This window comes from Pterocles gutturalis, unplaced genomic scaffold (assembly GCF_000699245.1).
Source record: "Pterocles gutturalis isolate BGI_N339 unplaced genomic scaffold, ASM69924v1 scaffold425, whole genome shotgun sequence".
Taxonomy (NCBI): Eukaryota; Metazoa; Chordata; class Aves; order Pterocliformes; family Pteroclidae; genus Pterocles; species Pterocles gutturalis.
The window spans coordinates 83,788-98,333 of record NW_010140397.1 but is presented as its reverse complement, the minus strand read 5'-3'; the positions used below and the strand labels follow the sequence as shown (position 1 = coordinate 98,333).

Genomic DNA, 14,546 nt, shown 5'->3' with positions numbered 1-14,546 from the left:
AAACGTTATACCCTAAAAGCTTTATAAATCAAACTGAAGTACTTTGGCGGAGATTAATTTTATTAAGTGAATTGGGAACAAGATTAATTTAGTCTTGTTTCTTTATTCACATGTCAAAAGTGAATCATCCTGGAGATCTGTGAATGTATTTATCATGCATAAGTCTTCACCAAATAGTTTGAGTGAAGAATTTTTACAGGAAGGATGGTTCACAAACTGTATGCTACCACTGCTGTTTGTTATTCATAATTCCTGGCATGTGATGATCACATTGCTTCTGCTCTCTGACTGGATCACTGAAACACTTTAACAGAAAAATGAGAAAACCACCACAATTTTGGTACAAAATTGCTAAAATTCTGAAGTTCATAAGTATTGTCATGGATTTTCAGTATGTGATTATTTCTAAAAAATTAAGGGCACAGCCGTAAGTATTACAACATATTGATTTCAAGTAATTAATTTGCTTATATATGCGTGTCTCTATTTTCAGTAGTGAACCTGCTCCGCTCAAAATTTTGAATAGCACTCAAGCGTGATTAGAAGGGTAATGAAATTGGCAAAGGTGACTTAGTTAACTTCTGTTAGCATTTATATAGAGTAACAAACTTGGAACAGGTAGAGTCCTTTTAATTTTTGATAAAGTCACCCCAGATGCTGGAGTGCTAAAATACATCAGTATGTCTCTCTGAAAGCATGTTCAGAACATCTTACAAACTCAGTTAGTGAATCTGTGATCTTCACTGACTTATGTTAACCGTGTGGGAATGAATGGCATTTTTACAGCTGATATCTGTGGGACTTCCTATAGCGGTGCTGCACAGGAAGATAAATAGGATGTGGTGCTTGGTCCTTCTAAAAGAGCAGCGTATGGGAAGAGACCCTTTATATTTTAATTGAGGTAGCAATGTACCAAACTCAAACTTTATAAATCCTGTAGATTAATTAGGAAAGCATCTGTTCTTCAATATTTAAGTTTAGAATACAGTCCCATTTTCTTCTTCTAAACACTAACAATGAGAAGGGAATTTTACAAAGTCTGTGGAGATGATGTGGGAGTGTAACCTTGAAAATATGCAAAAAAGAGTTTCCCATTTAACTGGAAGGCTTTTCTGTTCATTTCAAGTGCCCGACTTGTATACAGTATAAGATTGATTGGCTGTGTTCCTTGCTGGCGTAACTGTAGGTAGATCTACACGAGCAAATAAAGACCTGGCTTCTATACATAAAATGAAACCAAGAACTTTAAGTCACATCTAGAGTCCACCAGACTGAAGGAATATAGTACGATGTTTGTAGTCTCTGCTAGTTCCCTGGTTCCCAGGGAAGTTTACAAACAGGGAAAATGTCAAGGGGTGAAATGTGCTGAGGTAGGGAATGGGTTAAATGGTCAGGAGACAGCACCAAGGATCCTACAAGGGGTGACTCTGCTAGCACTCGCTGCTACAGCTCAGCGTCCTACAGGAACTGTGTAGCCTCGGGATAGCACTTTTCACTCTCTGTCCTAAAGGACCTATTTTTGTATGGGCATCACCCCCTGAAAGCAGAACTGTGGTGTCAAAGAGGAGACGGGGATGCACAGGAGAGAAGTGTTCAGGAAAAGAATCCATCTGGTGTATTGAGAAAGGTGTGCAACAAGCGCATCGGAGGCTTTCTGTGCCTTTGTAGAGCTGCATTTCTTGATTTAAACTGTTCAGCTGTGTCTAAAATTTAAATTCGAGTGCTGAGGGGTGTATCAGAGGTGGGAGTAACTGGGAAAAGTTGTGGCTGCAGTAGCAGTGTAATGCAACAGGCCCAAGCTGTTAGGACAACTCTTCTAATCCAGTTCAAACCAGGAAAAAAAAATAGCCTTATGACCTTTTTCAAGAAAATCAAATGGTCTATGACAAGACTGTAGATGGAAAACATCTCTGCCTCCTCTCAGGCCCAACCATGGGTACAGGTAGGCCAGATTTAGTGATCAAGTCCTATATTTCACATTAGCTTTTCTTTACTTTCTTTAATACTCTTTAAAATTATGTTAGATTTTCATTCGTTTAAACAATAAAGTTCCCCTCCTTTGTGTGTTATATCTGGACAGTTTCCCATGACTAAGTGCATCACCTGCCCGAGAACTGTTTGTGTTAGTCTTAAGCACCTTAAATTCTATGTGCATGTTGTACTTGAATATTTTTAGCTGTGAAGGATGATCTAACATCTGCCTGTTGAGCCTGCACAGACACCATGCAAAGCCTTGAGGCATTACAGCAGTGAACTTGAATTGTGAGTGAGGATTGCAATGTCTGAGCAGGAGAAGTGGTCAGTTAATAAAACTCCCAACCCATGAATGAAAAAAGAGCACTGGGCTGATGAGCTGGAAGAGAAGCAGCCTTGTAAAACATGGGGGAGATATTGATGTGTCAAGGGAAAGTAGCTTGAGGCAAGGGTCGGATCTGGTAGGTAGCACACAAATATATAACTGAGGCATTATAGGAGTCTGTTAGGTGTGGGGCAGTATCTGGGGTCCTGTGCTTCATCCAGCTGTTGCAGTAATGTTTCTTTGTTTGGGATCAGGCTGTTGAGTGGTCTCCCTCTGTCCTGTCACCCTAAGAAAACCTTCCTCAGATTGTGAAACATGGCATGACACTTCTCCCCTCCCAAAATAGAAGCATCCTTGGGAGTCCCCTCTGAGCATCACAGAGAACGTGTTTTCCTCGAGGAAAAATTTTCTGAGAGGTTGCACTGTGAAATGACGTTGTCTCCTTCCAGTACAACTTGTCTGATCAAACAGGGTTAGAGCAGGTTTGGGGCCTGGCTGGTTCCTGTCCAGGGCAGACCTTGTCCTTGGGGAAGCGGAAGGGTACGACACTTGTGCAGGGCCTCAACGCTCTTAAATTCTTGCATCACAAGATGCTCTTCCTGTGCGCACTGTGCAACAGCCATGCCCCATGCACTTTGACTCTATGGACTTCTTTGCATAGGGTGAGTGTTGAGTGTCCTGCTAGCAGGTGTTGCCCATTGCTTCCCTCGCAGAAAGTGTCTTCTGCTGCTGGAGAGGGAAGGGAAGAGAGCTGTGAAGTGCAAGTTTAGCATGAGAGGGAACAGCATTTTCCCCTGAATAGCAGGGTAGCAAGCTCTTGATAAAACTCCCAGCAGTAATATATCTGTTTTCCTATGTCAGCCTTCTATTGTAACCTCTTGCTGAGGAAAGGAGAGGACTTTCCTTGTCTGGCTTGCCCTCCTGTCATCAAGAAACCAATTTCTGCCACCTGGTTTGATGGCTATGGGCCCAGGACAGATTACCATCTTCACTTTCTCTCCCTCTCTCTCTCTCTCTCTCTCCTCTTGGAAGTCTTCTTTGGATCATCTTCCCCCCCTTACCCTCCTTAATTAAAAAAATATACACACACAACAACAAAATTCTCTATTCTGACACATTGTATCTTCCAGACTACACATGCATCCTCCATGTTAATTCTTTAGGGGTTAATAGGTTCACTTGCAAAATTTCACTCGTTCTCCTCACACTTGTCTTTCCTACTCTGCCATATGTGTCCTAAAATCTGCCTTTCACTTTAGAGCTTGTTAATTTTCCAAAAAATTGTAGCTCTGAAAGCTACATCATCACAGCATGCTGCCCTTAAATCATCTGAATACTGGAGAGCATAAAGGAGACTTTGCAGGTTTTTCTCTGCCTGCAGTGAATATGCTTCTCATAGACGATTAGGGCATGCGTCTCTTAGCTCCAATGTACATCAGATTACACGCTCAGGTATTGTATCACTTGCCTTGTAGTAGCTGTGCTCTTCATGGGATCCAGTAAACAGCATGTAAGTCAATTACATCTAGAAGGCCTTTGTTGTTGACAATGTTTTGGATGGGTTGATATGTGTAAAAATCTATTATATCATGGACTTTATGTGAATGGCAAAATAAGATTATGAAAGTTTTGACTTTGAAGCCACGGAAGTAAACCCTTTTTATTTTCTTCCGAGTTCAAAAGTACATGTAGGTGCATGTAGACATTGTGTAGGAAATGTTTGCTTCTTATCCTCTAACTTCTGAGGCTAAAACAAACCCTGTATGAGTTTTGCACTCTTTGCTTAGTGCTCCAGTTGTCTAGTTTCTTCTTCATATAATTTTTCCCTTTACAGCGTAAAAATCATTCCGCTATAAGAGCTATACCTAGTACACAATATCTAAACACCAACCTGCGAGAATCTGCTTGTTTTCTGATTTGTCTGTGATACAGAATACATCCAGATACCAGCTAACATGCTTCTACCTGCAAGCAACAGAAGATATACTAATGTGCAATAAAACCATTAGTAAGAATAAGGAATCCTATAAGGTTACATCTAAAGCTTTGTATTTGAAAAAATTATACTTATTTTTTTTTTAAAGCAATCCAAGTACTTTTATCAATATAGTAAATCAGCACTGATTGTTCTTTGATTGGTACAGGCATGTGCATGAGCAGTTTCTTGTAAGTCATGCCAAAAATATGCCAGTCTGCGTTGTTAGTGTGTGGATGTAAATAATGCAATACCCTTCATTTCACTTTTCTGGCTTTATTTTTTGTTAAAATGTAGATGTGTGTGCATTTGGGGTTTTTTTTGTGTGTGGAATTGCAATAAACCAATATTCTTTCATAGCAGCACATCACTGAATTAAATGGTCTAGCTATATATTTTGTTAGCTGATGGCCTTGAGAGGAGAGCTAGGAGCAGGGCTGCTGAGGGCAGTGAGAATATACAGCATCAGTGAGGACTGAGTCATTATTCCTTTCTTTCAGATAGAATACAGGACAGAAACAATTTTTCCCGATGAATTCAGACCACTGCCTGAGGTATTTCTGTATAGTTACTTAGAAAATGTCATAGGCCTCCAGGTTTTGCTCTGAAATACTCACATGCAAGCCAGCTCCCTGAACTGCATCAGCCTGACCTTGTGCACAAGCTGGTAAACTCCACTGAGGAGTAAAATATAGGATTTTGTGTTTGGCCTTGTGCTAATTTGGTTAGAGACCTTCCCAGCCACAGCTTGTGCTAAGCCAGCTGGTTCAGAGCATGGGCAGGGCAAGCAAGCGGCTATCTGTGTCTTGTAAGGTAGACGTGCCCTTCTTTAATGAGAAAGGCAAACAGGAGTCTGCACTGTTGGGGACGTGAGGTTTGGGGGTTTTTTTTATAAGCTTTCTGGCACTGAAAATTGGAAAGAGCTTTTTGTGTATATTCAAACAGCAAGATTAAGGAAAGCTGTGGGTTATGTCCTCTATGTATCTCTTTTAATGTCGTACCTGTTGTGTTCTGCCAATTTATACAGGCTGAAGTCTTAGCATGGAAGTGATTGATTGAAATTACAAAGTAAACAGGGGAGGAAGTTGGTGAAAACTGGTGTTATTTACGGAAGGGCACCCTTAAAACTGTGTTGCAGTGGGAGGTTGGAGACACAAGCATCTGCTATGTGGACAAATTTAGTTATAAAACCCAGTTCCCTTGTAGTCATTGGAGCGTACCTATCAAATCTGGGCCTTAGCTCCCTTGCTTTCTGTGGAGGATTTTCGTCTTGTTTGAGCAGAACTGGGATTTTGACAGAGGTCCTTGATTAGAATAAATGGAGCATTCCTATCAAAGGCAGGCAACTAATGAATCCATGGGTAAGCTCCATTAATTTCAATGCAGTGCTAAATGTGTTAAATGTTGTGAGAGAGAGGTTGCTGTGTATGTGCACTTACCAATTTTCTTAATGCTAAATTCTAGCTGATTTTAAGTTATTTTTTTTAGATTCTATGAAGCATGAGTCTAACCAATATTTTCATATTTGGAAAGGTAAATAAGCATCTGTTCTGTGGTATAAAAAACAGGAAGGATAATCTGATTATGGGTTTTTTTGGTAGGATCTCCCATTCAAAAGTGGCTTCATTTAGTGCCTTAATTTTCAGATAAATTGTTTCAGGCCCAGAGAAAATCTTTGCCAATTTTCATCACAGAACAAATTTTGCTTTTATACTAATGCCCTTCTCCCTCCCCCCAAAATATAAGATTTCTGTTATATAAGAAAACAACAACGATAAACAGCCTAAACAACAATACCATAGAATCATAGAATCATAGCTTGGTATAATTTGCATTCTTATTTTACAATACATCATTTCCATGTATTTCTGTGATTCATGTCACATCAACAAACACTAATTTAAACTCCACTTATTTTCCCAAACACTGTCACTGATAAATTTGGTCCACGGAGTTTTAGGAAATTTAAGTTTTGACACGTGACAAACCAAGGAGAGGAGTGTAAGAGAGTCAAAACTGGCCATTCCTCCTCCTCTTAGCACCCTTCTGAGGAGCACGAGTGATTTGCACAGTATGCAATCCCATTTACATCCAGTTAAAGAAAGTTATCTTGTCCTTTCTGTATCCACACTTTCATACACCCCACCTCCATCCTTCTGCACTTCCTACAGAGACTTGCATCAACGTGGTGCTTGACAGGAAATCAAATCCTGCTGTAGGTTTTACAATAAGGGAATACAAGCAGATATCAGTTGACTCTTTTAATCTCTTTTGCTGGGACTTAATCTTTCTTTAAGGATTATCTCCGTTGCAAGACAACCGCCTTGGTTGGGAAAAGAAAGGCTAGAGATTCCTTACAACACTTGCATTGCTCAGTGTACGTACATCAACATATATAATGAATCACAGAAAAGCTGTGGCTTTGCCTTGTAATATCTTGAAAAAATCTGACTTTGTAGAGTCTTCCACCCGTCTGATAAAGCTGATCCAGTGCACTGGCCTCTTAGTGAAGAAGTTTATGCTGATGTCCGGTTTGAATGTCCCAAGCCACAGCTGGTGGCTGCTGTCCCTGGTTATACCCTCTGAAAAGTTTCTCTCCACACATTTTTAACTCCTCTTCAGGCAGTGATGGGCTGCAGTTAGGTCTCTTTCTGCCTCACAACCTACATGAAGCAAACCCAGCTCCCTCAACCTTTCCTTCAAGGTTTTCCTTAGGTTCCAGCTGCCATGGTGACCTGCAACACAGCCCTCTCCTGCTCCTCAGCAGCCTTCTTGAACTCTGGAGGGGCAATCTGGGCACATTATTCCAGCAGCTGTCTTACCGGCACTGAGTAGAGAGGGATAATAACTCTTCTTGATCTGCTGGCCATACACTTAACGTAGCCAGTATGAGATGTGCTTTATCCATGATCAGAGAGTGTGCTGTTGGCTCATTTTCAGCTTGGCACTAACCTCCAGCTCCTTTTCAGCAAATGCCTATAAAGATATATGCATCCTTAAGAGCAGGGGTAATGCAGTCTTTAAAACCAGCAATAACTGCTTCCTCCTCTCCCCTTTCAAAAAAGGAAAAAAAAAAATCCCTCTGATGCCTGCTTGTGAATATATGGTTGGAAAGACTGATAATGTTGAAATGAGGAAACAATCAAAATCTGTTGTTTCAAGGTATCTCCAGGTAACACAGAGTCTTTAAAATCAAGTGATTCCCAAATTCTGTAATTATTATTAAAAATAAAATATTTACTCTGTAGCATTAAATCACAGGCTTCCAAGAATATTTTTGCAGAACATTCATATACGTAGTTAAAATAGCGAGGAGACTGTCATTGCTGCTAATACAATGAGTGCTATATCTGTCTACATATTGTTATAACAAAAAGAAATAGAAGACATAAGCCAAGCACTTTCTGGTTTTGGTATTGCTTTTGATTTTTCTGAAAAACATCCCTCAGTGGGATGCCTGTTATATATGAATCTTTTTTTGAAAAAAATGGTAAACAGAAAACAAAACCCCTTTTGATATGTGAAATTTTGTTCAGTACTGACTGTTATTAGCCATTAGGTGATAAGAAGGCATATTGGATAGATGTTTCTTGAAATCCTACATAGTATGCAGAACATGCTTTTCTTGTGCTTCCTGGCATTATAAGATAATATGCCTTATTTGGAAATATAATGACCAGTTCTGTTAAATAATGTTCAATCACCTTATATAAAAATGCCTATATTTTGTTACTCATTTCAGATTTCAGAGACCTATGCCTTCCTACCGAGAGAAGCGGTGACACGATTTTTAATGAGCTGCTCAGAGTGCCAGAAAAGAATGCATTTAAACCCAGATGGAGCGGATCATAAAGGTAGTTTTAGTGTCAAATAGTGGGATGTAAAGTAATTTTATTCTTAATACCCATTTATATTTTCCTAGCTTAAGTGAGGGTTCATAAAAATTTGGTAGACTGGAACAGTTCAATAAGTCAGATCATCTCATTTACTTAAGCTGGAAGGTAGTGGATCTTCTGCTCTCACTTAAGGATGTAGCGTAATACCTCATGCACCCTCAATAGAAAGATTATTTTATGCGGAGGAAAGAATTTATTTTGCTATGGAAATGTTTATATGGGGGGTTAAACATAAGAAACAGATAGGGTGCATGTGCTGTAGTCATTTAGGGTAAAACAACTCATCACTTTGCAGGGTTTTAACTTGATTTTTGTTTTTCTTCAGGAGACTTCCATCTGTACAGCCTACAAGCGGTTGGAAATGCCAAAGTTAGAACTAAATGACATAACTCTGACTTTGACTGCAGAGTAGGCTGAAGTAATCTCCACAATTAACATATAGTGCATGATAAATATTTTTATTGCAGATAATGGAAAACCTCCAACTTTGGTGACGAGTATGATTGATTACAACATGCCAATTACTATGGCTTATATGAAACACATGAAACTGCAGCTACTAAATTCACAGCAAGATGAGGTAAAACCTGAAATATTTTATTTTTCTGTTCTGTGTTCTTTGGTACTTGTCTTTCTACTAGCCAGGAAACTGAACTGAAGATGAATGTTGACCCCATCTTTGTAATTTTGTTGCTAAAATAGTGAATCTGAAACCAAACCAAGGCTGTTTGCAAGTAATCAGGTTGAGAGAAAATATCATGACTTACCACCTTTCCGTACTGCTTCAAATTACCTGAAGGTGCCCTTTTACTGTCTGAACCAGTGGAAAGGTTAAGGGGGGGCAGCATGTTCAACTGAGACTTAGTGCTGTGCTCAGCAGTGACTTTCATTGTCTACTTCTAGAAAGCAATACCATCAACAGCTGAAATGAATGGCATGGTGTTCTCAAGGTTAGCAGCCAGGATGCAACACGTTATAGTGAGATAGATGGAAACCCTGGCAACATCAGTTGGAATCTTTAAGGCAAAAAGCTTGATAAATAGGAGTAGGGCTTGCTTTTGAAACTTTGGATAAAAAGACAGAACCAAAAAGGAAGAGAGGTAGGCTGAGAATTAAGCTTCTTGAGAGAGAATTGGAGTCAAATTGCATTTCTTTGTTCTCAAAAATTATTTTAGTTCTGTGATTTATTCAAAATTTTTCCAGATCTTAAGAAGTGCTTGATCAATTGGATGGCACCTACCAAATTATTTGTAATAAACTAATTTTGCTAGCAATGTGTTCATTTACTGTTTGAGCTGCCAAATAGTTAGAAGCCTGGCTAGATTCCAGCCAAAAAGCAGTCCTGCATGCTGTGTCCTTCTGCCTGACTACAGGACTTCTTTTTTTTTAAATAGAGAAAATCTTCAAAAACAACCTTAGCAGCTGGATTGTGTCAAAGACCCTGACTGACTCCTGACTTCTGTAAAGTCAGCCAGATTTAATTTCATAATAAGTAGATATGGGCTACTGGTAGAGATTTATTAATTATTCAACACCCCATGGAATGGGGATTTCATGAGTCTTCTAGAAAATCAGGATCCTTGTTTTGCTTTTGCCATTTTTTTTTTTTTTTAATTGTGGAGGGTGTGGGGAGAGATCGCCTAGTCTTTGAGTTCTTCATGCACAAGTACAGCCTGGTCATCTTTTCCTCCTGCTGAGTGTCTCCTCTGTGTGCAGCCCCTTTTCAGGGTTTCAAGCAACAGGAGAAAAGCGGCTTTATCCCTGCTGCAGCCTGAGGAGTTAAAGGACTCTGGTTTTTCTGCTTCCTCCCTTTGAGAATTACTCCTCCCACAACAGGGTCAAGGGCTCATGCTGCATCAGGGCCACCTGCCACAGTGCCTCTGCAGCCTGAATGTTTAGCTGTAGTCTTTCTAGTCTGACAACTGAAATTTGGGTTAAACCAGTTTTTCATCTGGATCAACCAGTGGAGATGATATGGTGACAGCAGTTAGAACCATTGCTTGGTATCTCCCTGCCCAGATCAGTTTTGCAGCTCTAATGTTACCTTGTATGAAATGTTTGTAGCACTCTATTTATGAAGATAAAATTAATTTTTGATTTGCTTTAGTAATGATGTCTTTGCCAGGACAGAGTAGACACAAGGACTGTTCTCAGGATAATCTTTACATCTTTTCTCAGGGCAGTGTTTTGCTAAGGATTTATTTTTCTTTCGGACTGTACATTTGTTGCACTAAGAACAAAATAGCAATGAAAATGGTACAAAGCAGAAGGATTTTTGGTCCATACATTCAAACTATTTAACACACTTAAAAACATGCTTGGGTTTGTAGGAGGGCTCTGTTTCCAAGGTTTCATCAATCTGTATTCTTGTGGAGAGGGTGGAATTGAGACAGGAGTAAACTTGGATCCCACAACTATCTAGCACAGGGACTGAAAACCTCCTAATTCTCTCATCATTTTTAAGTGGAGGCCATTGATGGAAGGGAAGCAGGCTGCATCCAACAAGAAAACTCATCACTGTGTGGGAATTTACAGCTGTGCTGCAACCGGTACAAAGATGCCAGGGGCTCCCAGTGCCTCTTCCCCTGTGTCCGCATGCCTGTGTGTCTGTGCAGATTCAGATCAATGTTTACACAGTTTGGAGAGTGCGGTGGAGATATTCTGCAGAATGCTGTAGGCAAACACAGGCTGCCCATGTGTGTTGTTTTATACGTATGCAAGCATCGGATAGCTAGAGCACCCTTTCTGGGAGCCTGTACAGACTGCCTAACCTCAGAACTGGGAAATATGAGCTGCTGCTTGCTGGTTCCTGCAGAACTGCAATGAGAAATACCACTGTGCCTTAACAGAGGCACAGGCTTCTAGGAGGTCTGGGGGAGTTTGTGTTCTGATCTTGCTCTTTGAACAAGCAGTGTGTGTTTTCTCTAAACCTCAGAACCAGCTCTGTGTGTGCCTTGGCCCCATCTGTTTGGGTCAGGAGGCTGGTGGGCACCACAGTTCTTGTGCGAGGGCAGTGGCTGGGGATTTGCTGCCTCTGTAACCGGAGTGCTCCTCTGCTTGTCTGTGCAGGGCAGACAGGTACCCACTAGAGAAAGCCCTCGGTCTTCCATTTAGTTTTTTACAAAGCTTTGAGAACAAGGTATGTTTGTTTCATTTTTTGTCATTCTCCTGGTGTGACAGTGCAGAACAGCATCCCCTTGCGTGTTGTCCCACTCTCACTCCTGAATGGTGTCTGGCAGTACTTCATCCCAGTGTAACGAGAGTCGTGACTGCAGGGAACTTGCCTTCTGAAAACAGGAGAGACACCCGTGCAAGCTGGAAGCATCAAGAGAGGAAATGATTTAAGGTCCAAGTACTCAGAAAGAAGAAAGCAGCTGTATTAGTATCTGTAGAAACCAGTTCACAACAAGTTCACAGTAAATCGTATTCTAAAGATTGCTGTTTTTCTAGGTCAATTCTCATGAGCAACCCAGGAAAACAGTCAGAATCCTGACAGTTCTGTTTTTGTTAAAAAAAAAAAAAATATACTAAGTGGAGAAGTATTTTAAACTCACCTTCAGGGAATACAAAATTATTTGCTCTATTTTTCTTGATTTTCTTTAAAATGCTTTTCTTCATAACAGGAGTAATTATCTCAGAAAAGTTGTTATTGAAAATATATCACCTTAGGTTTGAATGTTGCCTCAGCAGTTTACAGACTTGTGGATTCTTAATTTTTAATCCATGAGTGGGAACATGAACTTCAGAGGGACTGAAACAAGTGATGTTAGACGTGTGTGTGAACATTTGCTGGACTAGGTCCAAAACTGCTTTGCTTTTATAAAGGGGGACAAAATATTTGATCAGGACTTTTTGCTGTCAGCTGTTGTCTCAGGTATATACTCTGTAATTAGACTTGGTTGATAAATCATATTAAAGATGTATAGGGTAGAATAAATTTGAAGTGATTTTCATGTGATTGTATTAATTTTGTGTGCCATTGACTGTCATTTGAACATGCTCAGAACCTTTATAATCTTTATCATTTTCATAGATGCTTCTTTAAACACAGTAGCAGTGTAAGGGTGACATCATGCCAAGGGAATTTGGTCATGGATTCTTGTTAGAAAAAGTTGCCATTTGGAAATATCTTACTGTGAGTGGTCATCATGGGGTTACTGACCTCGCTTGGGAAAGGTAGAGGATTCAGTCAGGAAATGTGCCCGAGCTCTCCTCAACCAAATTTGAATAACAAGGACTTGTTATGTGGTCTCTAGTTACTAGCCCTCTTTTGCAAAATACTATGGAAACAGTTATGAGAGTGCAGTAATAGAGTATCCTCATAGCTGAACAAATTGCATTTGTCAGGTTATCATATCATGTAAATGCTGTGTTTATCTTGCTCTTCTTGTTTGTTTATATACACAAAGATTTAGTGTGATTACACTCCACACCAGGTGTGAGTGAAACAAACAGGAATGAGTGAGCTGTACATGTAAAGTGAACAGTGTACAATGTTTTCTGACATGTCTCTGAAACTTTCCATTTGCAGGATGAAAGCTCTATAGAAAGTGATGAGTTTGATATGAGTGACTCGACTAGGATGTCAGCTGTGAACTCTGACCTCAGCTCAAATCTGGAAGAGAGAATGCAAAGTCCTCAGAACCTCCAGGGCCAGCAGGATGGTAAGGCTCTCAGTTCATACAAAAAATGTGGTATTGCCTTGTCTTTTTCCCATTCCGTGCCTTCATTTAGTACCTGCTGTGTCCTTTTCTTCATAGTGTGTTTCATTAGGTAGTTTGAAATATATGTTCCCTATGTCTCAGCATGAAGAGGATGAAGTTAGGGTTTTTTTGCAGGTTAATTTATTTGTTGCTTAGGCAACAGGTGAGTGCTTAAGACCACTATATGTTAAGTATTATTATTTTACTATTTTTATATACATAGCGTGACCATACACATATGGAGCTCACAAAGAGCCTGTCCACTACAGACTGCGGCAGTGGCTCGCGGGTGGCACATGAATGTGCGACACCCAAAGTGCAGGTCTATTCTATTGCTATTAGAAATAACACATTGGTATTCTGTGTTTGTTACTCCATAATTTCCTGATCATGTGTGCCAATTCAGAAGTGCTTCTTAGATTTCTCCTGAATGCTAAATATATGGGATTTGACACTTAAGCTGGATTCTTTCCACTTTATGCATTGTGGTCAGTTGTTAGCTGGCAGGTTATTTAGGTGAGAATGGGTGTGCTGCATAGTGGCTGATAGGATCTGGTGATGGGTAGGACCTTCTGCTGTGTTGCTCTCCAGGCAAATAAAGGAGGAGGATCTCGATGATAATTTAGTAGGTCGGATTCTAACCACAGCTGCCTTTTGTCTGAGTGTCTTCAAGCTATCCCAAAATTTGTGCAACTTTTGACTTAGTTTCTATGTATGTTCACTAAAGAAGCAGTTCTGATGCACAATATGTAGTGAAAGCCAGTTCACTTTCCTGTTGTAGTTTGACTTTTCAGAGCTAATATATTATAATAATACTGCTGAGTTAGAGTTTCCAGGGATACTTTGGAAGGTGCCATTTTTATGTATCTGGCTTTCAGTTGCAAAACTGTGCTTTAGAGGTTTTTGCTTACCCATACCTGTTTCATGTGTATAGAATGTTTCTTAGTAGTAATTTTGTGCAGGTATGTGTCTGAAATAAAAATTATAGCTCAGTACGTAACCTATGAAGAAATGCCTGTCATACATGTCTTAACACCTGCCACAGTCAGATTCATATGCCACATCTAATCATATTAGAACATAAGTACGAATGATAAAATGCTGCAAATCTGTCACTTGCTGTTTAAAATGTATGGGAAATAAATGCACTGTGGTTTTTGAACTGCAGGTAGTGCAATCTTACAGAACTGCTTTAAATGTCTCAGCTTTCCTTCCCTTCCTCCCAGATGGTACTTGCTCACCTTCCTAAGGCAGTCCTATTTTTTACTGCATCTTCTGTCTAAAGCATCTGCTGATAGAGAGATTTGAAATAGGTTTTCCTGCTTCATGGTTTTCGTGTGCTAGCTGTTGCAATGTAGCAAACCTGAGTGTGGCTAGTTATAGCAACACTGCTTTTTCAGATGTGGGAAAAGAGGCTGAAGAAGAAACAGAAAGAGAAAGGTGGGGAGAGAGGAGTGATAGGAGAGGGCAGGAAGGAAGAAGATTGTAAGAAAATAATGAACACAGGGGTAGAGGGATGGAAGTGGGAACAGGAAAGAGGGAAAGCAAAAGGGAACTTAAATGAACTTAGCAGTAGAATCCCTTTTGCCATCACAACCTTCACAGTAAAATTTTACAAATTTAATTATAGTGCACACACACCAAAATAACCACCAAAGCATGGACTGTGTGTC

General features: G+C 40.0%; 1 protein-coding gene across 1 annotated transcript in view; it reads left to right on the top strand.

Annotated features, from left to right (window-relative positions):
* LOC104469200 (nucleolar protein 4-like) overlaps nt 1–14,546 on the top strand; it is a gene marked incomplete at its 3' end in the record, with an annotated part of 92,870 nt that overhangs the window by 20,274 nt on the left and 58,050 nt on the right. Inside the window, exons 3-5 of the mRNA XM_010083624.1 lie at nt 8,017–8,128; nt 8,638–8,750; nt 12,702–12,834. Of these exons, the coding sequence (XP_010081926.1) occupies nt 8,017–8,128; nt 8,638–8,750; nt 12,702–12,834 (358 nt within the window). The remainder of the gene's footprint in view (nt 1–8,016; nt 8,129–8,637; nt 8,751–12,701; nt 12,835–14,546) is intronic.